The sequence below is a fragment of the Nyctibius grandis genome, chromosome 7 (genome assembly GCF_013368605.1).
Source record: "Nyctibius grandis isolate bNycGra1 chromosome 7, bNycGra1.pri, whole genome shotgun sequence".
Taxonomy (NCBI): Eukaryota; Metazoa; Chordata; class Aves; order Nyctibiiformes; family Nyctibiidae; genus Nyctibius; species Nyctibius grandis.
The window spans coordinates 43,484,165-43,502,923 of record NC_090664.1 but is presented as its reverse complement, the minus strand read 5'-3'; the positions used below and the strand labels follow the sequence as shown (position 1 = coordinate 43,502,923).

Below are 18,759 nucleotides of genomic sequence, written 5' to 3'. Positions count from 1 at the left end.
ACTCCCATTTCCTCCATTAAAGTACAGTCAGGCACAGTCTTGCAAGTGATTTATTAACAGGGTGGGTAAGTGTTTATCGTTGTTTCCTCAACCATGTGACACAATCTGCTCTTGCTTCAAGTTAAAAAAAAAAAGGGACTAATAATGTAAAAGTTTCCTAAAGGACGCTGATGTTGTCAACCTGATTAAGAGATAGAACTGCCTTATCTCAGATGTTGTTCCCACTCTCAGCCTCTGCGTTCTGATATTGCAGAGGCAAATGCTTTTACTCCCCTCAAAATTTGTCCCCAGGGTCATTCAGTTGACTTAGTCAGCTTACACTATTTCTAGCTCTGCCCTGTTTTATGAGCAGAGGGAGACTGTGGATTACTGGTGCAGTGAGAAACACAATGGCAGGCTGTCCTGCCTTCACGGTACGCCTCTCCACACCTCCATACTGTTCTTCCACAGCCAGTTACTAAAGGGCTGGAGGGCTGCTGGTGATCCCACAGTTCGGAAAGGGCTGGGGGATGCAAAGGAAGGAAGGATGCTGTGCAGCGGTTTTAGAGTAAAACATTTTAATTTTTGTCTCAAATGATCTTGTAGCTTTCTATTTTACTGAAATGAAGGATTTTTTACAGTTTTAAAAACTGTCTTCTTACATTTAAACAAACTGCAAACTCATAAAGTGCCTCTGTGCAATGCAGTTTTCCTCCCTCTTCCCCAGTGCCAGTTGCGTTAGCAGGTTGTGTTCAATCCCCTTGGCTTGGGTGGGACTCTCCAGCAACAGACTGAGTGTTTCTGCCAGAGATTAAGATATGCTCTTGTTCTCTCCTTACTTCCCTCCTGCACCACCTTCGCTTACTCTGTGATGAGCCAAGTTTTTTCTCTACTAAAGGAGTTTCTGAGGTTCCCTTCAGAGCATGCCAATGCTACTTCCCTGCATTGTGCTGGTAGGAGCTGTTTCCTTCCGGGGAATAACGGACAAGTTCACATCCCAAACTCCAGGCTCCCACATGGCAGCACATTACAAAGATCATAGATAGAGATCAGTCAGATGCAAATAATTAAGAATCAGTTTTCCAGAATCTCCAGTTTAAGACACAAAGGTTTCCAGCTGCTTCATAATCCCTCACTGAAAACCAGCCAGAAAACTCCCAAAAAGGGGAAGATAGAAGTTCCCCTCAACATGGGGAAACCCCTCCTGGCATGAAGATGGTGTAAGCATTTCCTTCTGCTGAAGGGGCACGACTGGACCTGGCTGGCACGATGAAGCACATCAGAGCGAGGGGCCATGCAGCAGGGAGCAAGAGCCTGCTACAGCAGCCATGAATAGTGTAGTTTAAACTGGCCTTGAAGTTCCAGAGCTGCTCAGCGCCCCCCTGGCCCTCAGCTGGCTGAGGATCAGTGCACTCTCCAGCTCTTTCAGCTGGTCTCAAGCTGAACAAGGTATGAATTTAGCACACCAAGGACTGAGACTTCAGCTTCAGCCTTAATTCCCTCTAAGGGCTGGTTTACCTTAAGATGCTAATACACCTTGAGGTAAATGGTGAGCTCTGAGCCAAAGAGCTGTTGCAGATCAGGATGCAGGCTCCAGCGGGTAACCCTGCATGAGCTAAACTGCACCAGTACTGGCCACAGCAGCTTGTGCCACAGTGTTTGGGGACAGAGATTAACCAGCCCTCTCAGTAGCAGCACCTGCCGTGGCACAGGTACTTCTGCAATAGGTGCTAACGCCATGTATTGCTGTCCTCCTGCCTTCATTCAAGCCTGCAAACACTCCTAATCTTGTTATCCCAGACTAACATACTTGTGTGTGTCAAAGCCTGAGATGATCCTATTCCAACCAGCTTTCATAGGCTATGGAAACAGTTAAGAGTAAATAGCTGGAAAGCCTCCATGTATAAACAAGCTTCCCATCAAGGAGACTTTTACAGTTCATTTCAAGGGGACTGAATTGTAAGAAAATAAGAAAAGAATCATAATTTCAAGGTGCAAAAATGTTTAAAGTTTTGGATTTTTTTTAAGACAGTATCTACTTTCCTCCTCAAAAAGATGCCTTTAACAAATCTGTCTGTCAAGGTAAATACCTTTCAGGCCTCAGTCCTAAGTCTCACCAACATCTAGTCTTTTTGAATGCATCTTTTTCAATTCCAAAGGCCTATTTGAAATGCTTGACTCTTAGCTATTTACATACAGAGCAAGCTGTTCATTTACATTATGTGCTCTCAGCTGTGTAAGCTCAGTCCTTTGTAAAGCAGTCTGTTCAAGAAGTAAAGTATCTTGGTTTTCGCACATGTAATAGCTATTAAGAAATCCAGAGGTTAAAATCTATGCTAAGAAATCGTTTAAAGGTAGAATAGGTCTGATTGTTATTTACGGTGGGACAGCTTTTCATCAACAAAGGGATATTAAAGCAGTTAAATTATCATTTACTATCATTTAAGGTAATTGTGTGCTGCCAGCATAAGTGGTATAAAAAGGTGAAATGAAAATATAAATCAGACCCAATATACTACTTTGAAGTGGTCCAAATTATGTTTGTAATTTCCCATTTTAATGATGATTTACCCTTTGGCAAGAGCATCCTAGAGAGAATTTTCGTAGCATCTTTAATGCCATCATGCTCCTTCTTGCCTCTTGGAGGAGTTATAAAAATATGTCAAAGTCTGTGGGCCACAAAAGATTAATAGACTTGCAAGAAACTCACTCAACTAGATTTTCAAATGACTTTCTTGTTCGTATGCAGTAATGGTTCCAGCTGTGAGCAAGCTGTGGTCAAGAAGTACAGCTGTTGGTTATTCTTTGAGAGGATAAATGTGTTTTAATTCAGTATCACGTACCCTACATTTTGAAAAAGGCATATGGGATTTCATCACACCTCCGTCTCAGATTCTCATCTGAACCGCTGCTATTTGGTTACATAATAGCTGGTTTTCTTCATCCTCTGGGTACACACAAACCCGGAGATCATGTATTGGCAGAATTATCCTAGCATGGGAATGGGCCAGTGCTGCAGAAGCAGCCCACCAAATTCTGCTCATCCCTACTTTCGTTCCTTCCACCAGAGTTGCCAAGCTATAGTTCAAGGACAAAGACGACAGATTGCCTGTAGCTTACTGTGAGCTACTGTATCAGCTCCCTGGGACCTTTAATAGAAGTGTTGAACTATTCTGTCTTTTACTGGGGCAGATCCATTGCCCAGATGACTAATGAACCTATCCAGATGCTACAAGTGTCCGTTATTAATTGGCTAGCAGGTCTATTTTTTCTTTTTATGGGTCCCTGGGAGAAGCATTGGAAGAGACATAAGAATAGACAATAAGAGATGACATGTTTAAGGAGCCTATAAAATAAGAGCACTCTGAAATGCCTTGCCTTTGACCTTCAATCCCATTGCTGTGATTGTCTAAGGAATATATTAACACAATCACTTTAAGAAAACAATAGGAACCTAGCAAGAAATAGCTAACTGAGAGCGGGTTGCTGGTCAAATTCTGCTTAATTTCGGGGGATTCTCATTACCTTCTGCATGGAAAAGTAGTTCGTTTTACACCATGCTGTCTGTGAGTCCAAAGCCAAGGAACACAGGCATAGCCAAAGCATATCAGACCTAGGCTCTTATCCAATTTCCTGCACTATATATTTCAAATGAAAGTGTAAGAAATTCTTTATTAGATAGTGCTGTGAAATTTAGCTCTGCTTTGAAACGCTGCTTCTAATCCCAACATTCAGAGCTGGCTTCAGACCATGAAGAGAATGGCTTTTGTCACTCCCTGCACTTTAGAATTAACAATGAAATTCTGGATATTTTCCTTATCCATTTCAGTGTCCAGTTCTCTTTGAATTACGTTCAGCCTTAACAGCATTTGAGGCAAGCACATATCGCTCACATTGTACGAGAATTTTTTTCCTTTGATCTGCATTGGACTTCACTGGATAGCTCACACTACTCAGGCTATGAAATGGAGAAAACAGAATATTGTAATCTTCCTTCTCTGGATTCTTCACCCATTTACATACTTCTTCTGTATCTTCTGCTATTTATTTTTATTCACAGTTGAACAATACCAGTCCTTTCAATCTCTTTGTGCTATGTGCTCATTTATGCCGTGTGTTATCTTCAGACTGATGTGATCTATCTACCACTGTTCTCCTTTATTGTGGTTTGAATACCACACAGGCTATCACTAGCTTTGCATGATATAATCCTTTGGGATTAATAAGATTAATTTTGTTTTACATTTTCTAAGACCTTTTCTACAGTTCTGTTTCATGGCTCTGATGTCAAAGCCATGCAATATAGCTCTTCCTAGGCCTCCTTGACAATGAAAGGCTATTTTTCACAAACTTAAAACCCTTTAACTCATTTCAATGTCACTCTGTTTCTTTAAAAACTCCCCTTGATTTTCAGATGTCCCCTTTTGGGCAAGATGTCTTTGATCGTGGCCCCATTGTCTAGGAAAAAAAAAAACATATACTGAAGAAAGAAACATAATGGATTGCCTTTCTGCACTCATGTGCGCACAGGCTGATTTTGTGTCTTCAACGTTTTGAGCCCAAAGAGAGATTATTCACCATGATCTGCCCCTTTCCTAGAAAGGGCTAGGGTCCTCCAGGAAACATGTTTTCTCCACATTGAATTCCTGTGCCAGACATTATCTGTTTAATTCATTTGTTCCCAGCTAGGATGCCGTATTCGTGAGAATGTGGAGCAGACCCCTCTGGAGGCCAGCGGGAGGGAGGGGGAGGCAGGCGGGTTGAGGCAGATGAAGGAAGGAGCAAAGAATGAGGGCTTAGTGTGGAGGGATGCCACAGCATAGGCGAGGTACTGACAGGCAGAGGAGAGGGGCAGGAGCTGCCGTACGCTCAGACCTCTCTGAAGACAGAAAGAAGTTTTCTAGGGGCCAGAGAGGGCACAGTGGCTGCAATGCAGGAATACAGGGAGTTGAGTTAAAACTGTCTGGGAGCAAGGACCCACCAAACAAGGACACAGCAGGAAAGGAGAGAGTGATAGACGAACCCTTTTTATATCCATTCTGTCTCAACCTACTCACCTGAGGTTTTCTTTGTGCTGATAAAATGTTTATTCTAGTTTACTTTCCATTAAAATCTGGGTTGTGAGTTCAAAAGCCTTTCCAGTCTTCCCTGGGCAGCTCACTACATGGAGGAGGTCTTTGCCTCTTCAGACTGGAACAACTCCACCTCAAAGGCCTGGCCAGCCACAGGTCCCAACACACTTCCTATTTTTCTCCATATTTTCCCACAATAAACAAAACACATTCTAGGGGTTGCATTATCTTTCCTGTTTTTTTTTTTTAATAATGGGCAAGAAAGCAAAAGAACACAATTCTTCCCCCAGAGCTGATATTGATGGGAGAGCAGAGTCCTTTGTTCTTAGTTCATACTTGCACAAAGCATCTCATTAAAGTAAACCTAAGTTATTCCTTTAATAAGGTGTGAGTCATGCCTGAGAAAAGACTTCAGGATTTGGTCACATTGCTGTGGGAAGGGTATTGCTCTACTGGGAGTTGTCATTACTCAAGGTGAGGTAAATGCTCATACCAATGGGGTAGGAACCGAAAGCCCAAAAGATTTCAAACTGCTTCTGAAAACAAGAAATGCAAGGTATTTATATGCTATCTTTGTATAATCTTTCCATTCAAATTCCAAATTCTGTTGAAGAAAATAAGCTACTATGTATTAAACCTTTGGGCAGAATTGAAGAGAAGCTGAAAACAAGATATGATCTCATCCTGACCATAATACCAGACTTCCCTTGTTTTACGTGGAGCTTGTTTTGAAGCTTATTTTGAGTTCATTTGGCAATCAGCCACATTTGTCCCTTTTCCGTCTCAATTTGTCCATTTCAATGCTGCCATCTTGTGGGCCTACTTAACTGTCTTGAAGATGCTGAAATAAGTTCCTTACTGAAGCCACGTACCATACATTTCACCAGAAATCCTTTCCTGCCAAGGGCATTCCATTACTGTTTCTGCCCTTTCTTTTTTTTGTCCAAATCTTATTGTGAGTTGCTGCAAGACATTGCACAGTTATGGTACAAATAGATATTAACAACCAGCAAATATATCTGATAAGTAAGCCAGAGCTTTCTTTTTGAGTCCTATATGTTACAGCTAATGTGGGGAAATCAGGAGAATGAATCTAACCACAAAAAAAACCCAAAATATGGGTCATAAAGAAACAAGAAACAACCACATCGTTTACTAGAAACAGTCATTCTTCATCTGTTTCCCAGCAGGGCTATTCTTGCTATGGCTTCTCAGAGTTTAAAGTAGGACGACTCTGTTAATGGTCAAATGCATACATTTGGTTTTGAAGTACAAAATCTGAATTGTGCAATTAATAATCACATTTCATCCCTCCTTTTCCCTCTTTCCCTGCAGAGCTGCCACTATACAACTTCAACTGTGCCTTTGGCTGGGGATCCCAAAAGACTTTGTGCCACTGGGAGCACGACAACCAGTTGGATTTAAAGTGGGCAATCCTGACCAGCAAAACTGGGCCAATTCAAGACCACACAGGTAATCATGAGTTCATGATTTAGCCATTTTACATGGGAAGAGATTGTTCTGTTTAATACCAACACGTCTTCCAAAACCAGAGGAGAGTGAATTATACCTAAGATATGTAGAGTCACAAAGATGATTCTCTAGGCAACCTAACCTGTTACGTGTAGTCACAACTGACCATAATTGTCCTTTCTGTTGGACAATAAAGATCATTTATTGTCAGGAATTGAAGATATTCCCTTCTCCTGACTTGCGTTTGGATAACCACCATCTGGGGTAGAATAAAATCTGAATCACCAAATATTCAGCAAATATCACTTACTAAGTGATAAGAGTCGTGAACAAACCTCACATCATTCTTGTTTGTAGTTACAGGGGCTGCCCACCACAGAAAGGTGTTGTCAGTGAAACTTCCCAGATGAATGTGTTTCCATGCCCTCCTCCTCTCCAGCAGGAGTTGGAGATTATAGCCATCCCTTTGCTCACACACCGTTTTTCCAGAAATATCACCCTGGAAAACTGATTGGTTGGTTTTGAAGTATCTAACTCATGGCTCTGCATAATTAGGCAATAAATATGCTGCTGGCTAGTGGAGAAGGGAGGGCGCCGTGAGACCTGCACAGCCTCTTGCTTTAGTGTTCTCTCTTGAATTCGTACAGATTAATCAAATATGTTGAGATGAATCTCCCTTCCCACTTCTGCAACCCCTTTGCCTAATGAGAATGACAAGGAAATTAGACAAAATTGGACTTTTAAAATTCTGAGACACTTTCAATTGAATCTTAAGACAAGTACAATAGTTTCAAGGAAAAAAAACCCAACTTATAATACTTTGACTATAGATGGCATTGTACAAATAAATGACATCAAATTAACTAAATGCAGTTAGCTGAAGTGAAGGCTGTAATGGTGGAAAAATTGATGTAAAGTGAAACGGCTCAGTAGGATCTGACATTGAAAGGAGGTTAAAAGCTATGTTAGCCAGGGACTGACAAAATCTAAAAGGCATGCATAAGTAAAGCTCTAATTAAGACAATGAAGACAGAGTTCCTGACCCAGCACTGCAATAATATTCTGGAAATGAGAGCTATCTGCACTTTGCCACCAAGGATTATAGAAAGACTGAACCTATCTTCAATCAAGAGATGAAGAAATTATATTCTTCAAATGAGATTTTGTTGTTTCCACTGGGCCCTGCTAGTGCAGAAGACTTATTTGTTCCATTAGCTATATCTTCAGTAGCTAGGAGTCTTACAGGCAGCCCCTTTTGCTCCTTACTGCACTAACTTTCAGTATTTTCCAAAATTTTCCTTCAACTCTAAGGGCACCTTCACCTGCCAGGTTTGCCATTCACCTGCCAGCAGGTACAGAATGAATGGGGTGGGTGTGAACACAGACCATGAGCAGTCTGAATGGCACTGCCATCCCAAACAAGCCTCTCAGTGTCACCACTACACAGCAAGGCTATCCCATATATTGTGAGAACCGCAAAGGGCAATTCCTAGGCATGTCTTGCCCTCAGCTGCACTTGTATAAAGCTGAAGAAAATCATCAGAAGTGTTCTTCAACAGCAGTTGCTTAAGACAGTAGGATATGCTGTATGTCACTTCAAATTATACATGTTATGATTAAATCTGGCCAGAGTTAGGTCTTCCAACTGAGACAGCCATCTAATGCTATGATTATTTTTCTTTTTTCCTCCCTTTGGATTCCCTGTCACCATTCTTTGATGAGATTTGCACATGTTGTGCTGCCCTCTGCACAGAAGCAAAGTTGGAAAGAATATATAGGCACAAGCACTGCTGCTGAAAAAGCTGGACAAGATGCTACTGCAGTAAGATAGAAAAAAGGGGAGGAGGGGAAGCCTAAATTTTTTTGGCAATTTAATATCATCTTTCCCTATAAAATTCTTTCAAAGACCAGATACTTCCACATGCATATTGGCCAGGAAACCTCTGACTGCCCACAGAAAAATTCAAATAAAAGAAAGCACCTTGTCTCCTGTTAGAAGAAATATTTCTGTTTCTCTTTTATTAGGCCCACTCCTTCCCATCACTGAGTCACACACTCATTTTTGTTCCTGGTTCACCTTTTACTACCCTGTTCTTCTTACACTTCCCAAAGCGGCAATGCTCATCTTCCCTTCTTCATGGGTGCAGGACTATACCATTACAACCCAGCAAGTCTCAATTACACATTATTTCAAATGAAATTCAAGAATATCATGTATAAGCAAAGACCAATGCTGATAAAACATCACCCTTCGAAAACATCTTATTTCACCCCTTTTTACTTTTCTTTTGTTTAAGCATTGGTATAAACAGAGATACATATACTTATTTCAGCATTTGAGAAATAGTATTTCTTATTATTACTTTTCTCCTTCCTACTTTCAGAATAACTTTATACCAATGTTAGTAAATGCTATCTTCATCCTTTTCTATGAGTACATCACACATGCAATCTGTTCTTGCATACACCAGGATGAACTTCACATTTTTCCACCATAATTCTCTGCAAAGAAGCTGTTCAAAAGCTGACTGGAATGGATGCCTGGCTGGTGTAAATCAGAAGCACTTCTCTGTAGTCAGTATCTTACTTAGCAATTTTCTGTTACCAAACTAATCACACTCCTACGTGCTTCTCTCCCAGTGTGATTAAGCAAGTAATTTTCCAAATTAAGGGTATTAGATATTCAGATTTCAACGTGTATAAATCCATTATGCTCTTCAGAAAATACCAGCCATAATCTTACTCTTTCAGGAAGGGGCTCACAAATATACAGAGCCCAATATATTATTGCCAAAGTCAAGGGAATAACTCTGGCACCATTTGTGACAATCATAGAATCATAGAATCATAGAATGTTAGGGGTTGGAAGGGACCTCTGGAGATCATCGAGTCCAACCCCCCTGCCAGAGCAGGACCAATCTAGGGCAGTTTACACAGGAACGCATCCAGATGGGTCTTGAAAGTCTTCAGAGAAGGAGACTCCACAGCCTCTCTGGGGAGCCTGTTCCAGTGCTCTGTAACCCTTACAGTAAAGAAGTTCTTCCTCATGTTGAGGTTGAACTTCCTGTGCTCTAGCTTGCATCCATTGCCCCTTGTCCTATCGCAGGGCACAAGTGAAAAGAGGTTGCCCCTTTCCTCTTGACACCCAGCCCTCATATATTTATACACATTAATCAGATCCCCTCTCAGTCTTCTCTTCTCCAGACTAAAAAGCCCCAGGTCTCTCAACCTTTCCTCATAAGGCAGGTGTTCCAGTCCCTTCATCATCCTCGTAGCCCTCCATTGGACTCTCTCCAGTAGATCTCTGTCCCTCTTGAACTGGGGAGCCCAGAACTGAATGCAATACTCCAGGGGAGGTCTCACCAGGGTAGAGTAGAGGGGGAGGAGGACCTCCCTCAATCTGCTGGACACACTCTTCTTAATGCACCCCAGGATACCATTGGCCTTCTTGGCCACAAGGGCACATTGCTGTCCCATGGATAACTTGTTGTCCACCAGGACTCCAAGGTCCTTCTCCACAGAGCTGCTCTCTAGCAGATCGCCTCCTAACCTGTACTGGTGCATTTTATTACTCCTTCCCAGGTGCAGGGCTCTGCACTTATCCTTGTTGAACCTCATTAGGTTCCTCTTTGACCAGCTCTCCAGTCTGTCCAAATCACACTGAATGGCCACACAGCCTTCAAGTGTATCAGCCAAACCTCCCAGCTTCATATCATCAGCAAACTTGCTGAGAAGACACTCTGTCCCTTCATCAAGGTTGTTGAATGAAGTTGTTGAAAATGCCTTGTGTGTGCCACGTAGTGAACGTGTTGTTACAGTTCACTCTCAGCACAAAGCATCCCAATGAACATCAAAGGAGACTGCCAGAAGAAATAAACTCCTTAGAGCACAGCATCTTTCCTAGAGCTCCCAGATCAACACCCTCTGACTCTCTCAGTTGTGAGGCTTGACCCATCAGCATGGAAAGAAAGCAAAATGCTTAGGGGTGGCTGGGACTTCTTAAGTAAACAAAGAAAATGAAAGCTGGTGGCTGTTCCTAACGCAGTCCTTCTGTCACAGTAGGAGATGGCAATTTCATTTACTCGCAAGCTGACGAAAGCCAGAAAGGGAAAGTCGCCCGACTGCTGAGCCCCGTGATTTACTCGCAGAACTCTGCCCACTGCATGACTTTCTGGTACCACATGTCCGGCGCACACGTCGGCACCCTGAAGATCAAACTGCGGTACCAAAAGCCGGACGAATACGACCAGGTGCTGTGGACCCTGAGCGGGCACCAGGCAAACTGCTGGAAGGAAGGTCGCGTTCTTCTTCACAAGTCTGTGAAACACTATCAGGTGAGCTTGGCTGCTCGTCGCTGAGCTAACAGAGCTGAGGCCAGTAAGACATAGCTGGTCATGTTTTATACACAGTAGCAGAAAATGTCACTGAAGGATTTATGTAGAGAGTATTATACCTACAGATGAGGTGCTGTTGCTGTGACAGTAATATTTCATGATGTCTCAGATGACAGTGATACAAGGAATTTGTTATCAAAGGCCAAATAAATAGTTTAGAAGTCATTCCTCACCTGTCACAAAACTGCATCTTTGCCACAGTTTTGCTGCTGCTGTAAAAGTCTTTAATGAAGTTATGACATTATATAAATTCACATTTGCATATATAAGTTCATAAAGGCATGCAGCAGAGATTGGCAGGCCACAATCAAAGTACATGTAGATGTGGCATCACGAAAAGTGAAGATGTTTGTTAACAACTAAATAAGATACTCTGAATGTTGCAATTGTGTATTAACAGGAAAACAATGTGAACATTATCTTATTTTGCCAGGTGGTTATTGAGGGAGAAATTGGAAAAGGAACTGGAGGAATTGCTGTGGATGATATTAAAATCGACAATCATGTAGCACAAGAGGATTGCCGAAGTAAGTATGAATAGCAAGAACATATAGAAATCTCATCGAAAACATTATTTATTTGGTTTTGATAGCAGTTTTTATCTGTGAGAAAGGGATAGAATAATTATTGACTACATAGGAAGTTTTGCACTGACTATCAAGAAGTTTTGCACTGAAAACATCCTGATCTGACCCATAGCTTTATTCATAGGAAGTGCCACTGGTGTCACCTCAGTCCCACAGCAACTGCAGTCTTCTGGTTCAGCACTGGCATCCTACTGACATGGGTCACAGCATGTTCACATTCTCATAGCTTTCCCTATATTTTAGATCGCCGCCCTCTTTAAATTTCTCTGCTTTCCTAATGCTCTTCCCTGTTTTAACTAATGCTCAAAATCCAGTTTTATTTCTTCACCCTTTTTAGATTGCTTACTACCAAGCCTACTTGAATTCTGTTTTGAAGGACCATATCAAACCCTGTCCTTCGTGATGGAGATAAAGCAATGTCTTTTATGTAGGAGAGGGAATAGAACTGAGAACCCTCAACATTAGGAATATAAACTTATGCCATGCATGTTGGCAACACAACTGAGAGCAATAATAGGGGGTGTTCCTCACCTTTTGTAGCTAATATCGTTTTGAGGGTAACATGACAGACTTCAGCTACATGGTAATTTCACTGCAGGATGAGAAAGTTGTACTATCTCTTTCTATCACACAGTCGATATCCTGGGGTTCATCATATGCCACCAGAGTGACAGTTACCAGGAAAGAGAGGCAGGACTCACTGCTTGGTCCTCCTGCAGTGTCCTCGGTGCCAAGAAGGGTGCTGGGACCACAGTGATGGTATTTGCCTGACTCCAAAATGAGAGAGAAAAGTAACTTATTTCCTACCTCCACACGTTTTGGTTGTTCAAACCCAATGCTGAGCAAAGATTTTGGCCTGTGGGAGCTAAAGCCAAAAGCTCAGTCTGAAGCCCAAACACAAGTGGTCTCGCTACAGTCAGTGAAATTGTTCTTGTGATTAACTGTGCCTACACTGATGAAGTGTTATGGAATTGGGCTCCAAAATTGTAAATACAATGAATGAGATGCTAATTCATCACACTGATTTCTCTTTCCCAGTCATGGAAAACCCCTGCTGATAACTAAAACTGTGCCAAGACTGGGCGGAGAGGATTTTTTAAATCTTTCTTTTTTTCTCCATTAATTTTCAGAGCCCATCATAATAAAGTTCTGTCAAGCTGACATAATGATGCTCTGATGCAGGAAAATCTGCTATACCATTATTGCCAGCATGATAGTCAATCGGTGTTTGTAACCCTAATAATCAATGTCTATTCTCTTTACTTCATTAGAATCAACTGATGTGGAGAATGAAATAGATGAAGAAGATGACCCAGAAAGTAATCAAACAGGTAAAAATTGTTATTGCTAAAAAGGAATTAATTTTAAAGTGTATTTTCATGTGAATTTGTATTCTATTTATTTATAGATTAGTTCTCTAACTGCATATTGCATTAAGGTTCTTTGATTTATCTAGATCAGATGATAAGAAGGCTTACATTTATTTGAAGGATGTAATAGTTTTATTCATAGAATCATATTCTTCTGTGTCATATAATTTATGGACTTTGTATTATTTATACTGATCTCAAACCTCCCAAATTTTGTATACATAGTTACATTGTACACGTACATATGCATGCACACTATAGCTCCTTAATACTTCGTTATCTAGAAGATTTGTCCACAGCTGAAAAACCAGCTATCATTGTATCTTACAATTTATGATTCGTGCAGTGTCTAGGTAATTAGGCTCAAAACTCTTCAGGCTAATTATTTCACAGACCTGGCTGAAAATGTCATCTTATGACCAGTCTCCCAAAGCATTATCGTTTTCAATGATGATAGCTGTAAACGGATCATTAAATGGATAATTGTCATATTGTCCCAATAATAAAACATACTTGCATTTTTCAGGCAATGAGCTTAATTTTTTTCTGTTGCGGTCAATGGGATTGCTATCATTGATTTCAGTGAAAGCAGGGTTTGTCCAAAAATACATTTTGTCTTCTCCTGCAACAATTGGCAGAGTTTTCAAGCTTATTGGATCTCTCTCATAAATTGAAAGGGTAGAGGGAAAATGTTATGATACCCAGTGAGTATTTTACACAAGGAGGCAGAGCGCTCTTCTGGGTCAGTTCTGTCACTATTTCATTTCAAGGTCCAATCCTGAAGTCAGTGAAGTGGAGATGGATGCAAAATGGCTGGAGATTATGAACCGATGTCTAAGGCTATAAACATTCACACTGAGCTGAATAAGATTTATTTAACATTTTTGGGCTAAATACTGCAAGCTGGCAAAATATAATCAAAAGGTCTGCTTATTCATTCCCAAGACTCCTACTCAATCCAAGGCAGAATCAGACCCCCACTAACATGCAGCAGCTTCAAGGGCTGGAGAAGAGTATGAAAAAAATCAACAAGTATTTGGGCCACATTATAGTTTTCAGCTATTTATGACTACCTCCAAGAAGCTAGGTTTTCAAGTTATGTAGCAATTTATGTCAAAAACTTGATGTCCTTTCTCCAGATTTCCAACTCATCAAGTTCTAACTAGAACCAGTTCTGAAAATTTTGCAATTCTTTACTCCGTTTCAGGGTTTACACCTCCGTACCATACAGGTGAGGACTACGATGATAACATCTCCAGGAAACCAGGCAACGTCCTGAAGACCCTAGATCCTATCCTTATTACCATCATAGCCATGAGTGCACTCGGGGTGCTTTTAGGAGCCATCTGTGGAGTTGTCCTGTACTGTGCCTGTTGGCACAATGGGATGTCAGAGAGGAACTTATCTGCACTGGAGAATTACAATTTTGAACTGGTCGATGGTGTAAAACTGAAAAAAGATAAACTAAACACACAGAATTCATACTCGGAGGCATGAAGGTATAAAGCAACTGGAGAAATTTCAGAGAATCGGGATGGAAGGACATAGCTCGGTCGTGCTGGGGAACTGTTGATCTTCTTTTACTGTACAGGCTGAAAAGTGCATTGATGACACTGAGCCAAGCTTTTCTCAGGAGCTTCAATGAGTGTGTAACCAATAAACATGGACAACAATCTGTGTTAACAATCTGAATCATGTACAGTCTGCTTTTTCTGTTGGTTTTATTTGAAATAATCAAATGCTGGTGTTGAGACCAAGTATGATTGACTTATAGTTCATTTTGTCTTTCTTTCTCTCCCTCTCTTTTGTTTTCCGTTAATGGATAATTTTGTTTTTACTGTGCAAAATCCAAGATGCTGTCACAAAATGTATTCAGTGGGGTCCTTTGGATGGACATGCTGTCTGTAGCTCAGTTCCCAGAAAATATTGGAGTAACAGCAATTTAGTGGACTCCTGCACCTGTATTTGTGTATAATTGCTCGTGTTGTGCATAGGCAAAGAAGGGTTAGGATGTTTTTGAAAGTACTGCTGCATCAGTACTGATATAGTGTGTCAGCTCTGTTTACGAAGCAATACAGTCAAATTTTATTGATGTTTTTCAGTGTTGTACTAAATTTTGTGCTTGTGAACTCCATAAAAGAGTATGTGCCATCATCAGACACAACTGGTAACCGAGTGTACTGCCTAAAAACTAAACAAAAAAGTCCTTGGCACTGGCTAGTGTATGTCCTCTCAAGTGCCTTTTTGTTTGTACTGCTTCTCATTGTGTTAACAATAACTAGAGCTCTGCTTCTCTGCAGTTATGCCCTTGTCTTCAATCATGTTCTGATGGCTCACTGACTAAAAGAAAAGCATATTTTAGTGTAAGAAAGTAGCCTCAGCAAGACAAGGGCTAATCAGATTTGACAACCTGGCTCGATTGTTCTGCTTTCTGTATTTCAGATTCATTCTCTTGACCCTTTTGTATAAAGCTGCAATATCTCCTTTTATTGTTCTTTCATATAGAATGTATTTTCAAATGTAACATCTCTCTCCCTTTCTCTCCTCTTTCTCTCTCTCTTTCTCTCTCTGAGTAGATTGCATAAGCATTTGCCATTGCCAAGGAAAGAAAACTGCAGCTTTAACTTGCTGGTAATGGCAAAGGATTTTATTAGATTTTGTGTTAAAAAATAAGGGAAAATTCTTAACTTTACCCTCCAAAGTCGAACTTTGGGTTTCTTCTTAACAGCATAAAGTGACAGTATCTTTTTTCCTGAAGTCATGAAACATGTCTTTTATCCTGAACAGCTTGCCTGTTAATTACACCAGGGAAAATGACTCCCTTACTGAAAAGATTGCCTTTAAAATGAGAAACTTTCATCCTCCTGCCCTTGCCTGAACCCAGAGTTCTATTCTCCCAGTAAATGTGTATTTTCATGCTAATCAATGCTAATTGGGCTTACACACAGGTACTGAAGGCAGAATAAAATCCCACAGTGTATGTAGGGTATGCTCTTACCATCCTGTTATATCCAATTGGCATTTCAAACCAGGAGGTTTTTGCTTGACCAGAAGTGCAGACAGTGGCAGATACAGTGAGCTGGGTAGTGTAAGCTGTCAGAAAAATGTGTTCGACAATTACGTGGCAATTTTTTAATATTTTAGGACAAATATTATTGGACGGATAATATCCAACAGCCTATGCAGCTGGTCCAACAGAGTGAAAATAAACAAGATTTTGTTGCCCTCAGGGGTCCATAGGAAGAGGTGAAGGACCAGACGGATCACTCCCCACCTGCAGGTGCGAGGGGAGCCCCTGGGTTTTCTGCAGGGACCCGCACACAGCGCAGCCATAACTGGGGAGGCAGTGGAAGAAGGCAGCTTTAACCTTCCCCTGGGTATCTACCAACCAGCAGGTAAAACCAGTGCAAACATGGGGAAAGGAACGTCCTGCAAAGTGCTGAACTCATGCTTTTCCTCACTGAATTCCCTGAGTAGAGTCAGGGAAGCAATTGTGACTTTCTGAGTTACTCTTTTCCAAAATTGCTTTTGTAGTAAAGCAATGAAGTATCCTGTCCAGGACCAGGACTAAAGAAAGAAGGGCTAATTCAGCCTTGAATTACTAGAGCAACAGAATCCACCCCTATTTATCAATTAAATGTTTTGAAGTATATAATTTCACAAATACGAATCATAAATCAGAAAAACGTGTAGAAAATCCACCAGTAACCTGGAAATTGGAGAAAAGGGAGGGAGACTGGAGGTAAAAATGTGAGTTTGGAAATTGAAAATATTTTAAAGGAAGACCTAATAGAAAAAACAGTGGACAGTTGCTACTTCAAAGGAGTCCTGAAGGCAGAGACTATAGTGAATTTTCAAACACCCATTTAGATGCCAAAATTGGAAGAGTTATCTCCCCAGGCTGTAGGCCCTGGGTCCTCCACAAGGTAAGACAGAGCACCTAAAGCCTAAAAGTTAATCCATGAAATGTCCCAAGTGACAAACTCACTTTGGCAGAGACAGAATTTTCATTTGTGTCCAACAGTGCAATTTGACCGTAATGATATTGCAGCAGCTAGTTAATTAACCCAAAGAAAAAATGAATTTTTCAAAACTGTTTTCAGCACACCACCACCATGTGATTCAGGTGTTAGGGTCTGTTCTCCTTAGCTGAAAAAAACTTCTAGTCCACTAACCTGACTGTGAGTTACATGCATATATTGCCTTGAAGAGAAAATCCCATTGGGGAGCCCAAGCCCAAAACCTTTTGAAATATTCCCATGGATATTCTGGACCAGCTTTTGGTCTTGATCTATTTGAACAGTAAGGCTGGTGGTTGGTGGTTTTTTTCTTCTTTTAACATACTGAGAATAGTGAACATAAAAAGAAATAGATCTCCTTTGTGGTCTTCAGACCTTACTATGATAATGAAGATCTAGCACTGAAGATTTGATTTCTCTGAAGGTAATGGAATGAAAGTTGCCCTTCAATAAAGGAAAAATGATACTGCAACTTTACATTGAAAAGTATCTTGCACTGATAAATATATTTAAAAAATTATATGTTTATAAAGTTATTAATTTGTAAAGGCAGTGTTACAAAATGTTCAGTTTATATTGTTTTAGATTGTTTCATAATTTTTAAAGTGTAAAATAACATATTTTTTCTTTATTGAAAAACTATAAAAATCTTCTGTAGTAAAATGATTTCATTTTACTGGTATATTATTGCTTCATGTTTTGTACCATTATAAAACTTTGTGCAAATTTTTTTTACAGAAATTTTTATTTTCTATGACAATATGACACTTGTAAATTGTTTCAAAATGAACAGTGAAGCCTTAACTTTAAATGACATTTGTATTCTCAGACACTGAGTAGCATAAAAAAAATCACATAGAATTGAACTGTAACTTAAATTTCCAAACTATGACTACTACATTCCAAAGAAACAGTTGAATTAAACATTTTCATAAAATATCCCATACCTTATGTATTTTATTATACTAAAATGGATTAGTTTTATTAAATGGCTGGTTTTATTTAGCATCTTGCAACAAGCACAATGTTTTAATTATGGTTACATTTGTTGGTACGCAACTCCAACGAACAGACACCTTGGTGAGACCGTTCATGGTTTAGGGTGGAGCGATTCACCCTCTGCCTGCCCAATTCTCTCTCCCTGCTGGAAGGCACTACCACTACATGCCTAACTTTTAGCCAAACAGCAGGGATTTAAGAGGACAAATTTGCTACCACTGCTCTTAGGTTGTAATTCACCTCGCTACTGTGGGAAGCCCAAGCCGCACACCCTACATAGGTCATACACACCCCTTGTGGCTTGCTGTTGGGGGGGGGTGAGTTTTACCAGGGACTAATGTCCATTTTTGACAAGCTGCTCCATTAAGTGTCTGCTCCAGTACTAAGGTTTGTACTGATGAGCTCCCTGCAAATTTCCACTGAAGTCACCAGAACTTACCTAAGCATGGCCAAATCTCCCAATGCAGAGCACAAGTTGCTGACAGGAGCAAATGCTGCAAGGGCAGTCCATTGGGCTTAATTCGGCATTCAACTGGGTGCTGAACTCATCTGTGGAACATAAGATCATGGGTAGGGAGCCCTTCAAGAAATTTACATCCAGACCAGAAGTTCTAGATTGCACATCTCCTGTTTTATGCAATACTTACCTATTTGTTTCTTTTTAATACTGAGCAGTCTGCACATTAAAGTTTGTCAAATCCTTTCTTTATGTTGCGCACATGAACAATGCACATACTGTCAGTATGTCATTATGTTGAGTACTCATGGGTAAACATTTTACTTCAGCTACTTTACTACTCCTAGGAAAAATATTGTACTTATTACCACATATTTGACGATTGTTACACTTGAAGAGAAAGCATCAC

The 18,759-nt window shown here is 40.6% G+C and overlaps 1 protein-coding gene across 5 annotated transcripts in view; it reads left to right on the top strand.

The window, feature by feature from the left end:
• NRP1 (neuropilin 1) overlaps positions 1 to 17,515 on the top strand; it is a 117,813-nt gene extending 100,298 nt beyond the window's left edge. For 3 of the 5 annotated variants that reach the window (XM_068404474.1, XM_068404472.1, XM_068404470.1), the window contains 5 exons: positions 6,387 to 6,524; positions 10,584 to 10,858; positions 11,352 to 11,445; positions 12,777 to 12,836; positions 14,083 to 17,515. In XM_068404474.1, the coding sequence (XP_068260575.1) occupies positions 6,387 to 6,524; positions 10,584 to 10,858; positions 11,352 to 11,445; positions 12,777 to 12,836; positions 14,083 to 14,372 (857 nt within the window). In that variant the 3' untranslated portion in view covers positions 14,373 to 17,515. The remainder of the gene's footprint in view (positions 1 to 6,386; positions 6,525 to 10,583; positions 10,859 to 11,351; positions 11,446 to 12,776; positions 12,837 to 14,082) is intronic. The other 2 variants (XM_068404473.1, XM_068404471.1) reach the window with 1 other exon arrangement.
• Positions 17,516 to 18,759: the final 1,244 nt, after the last annotated feature.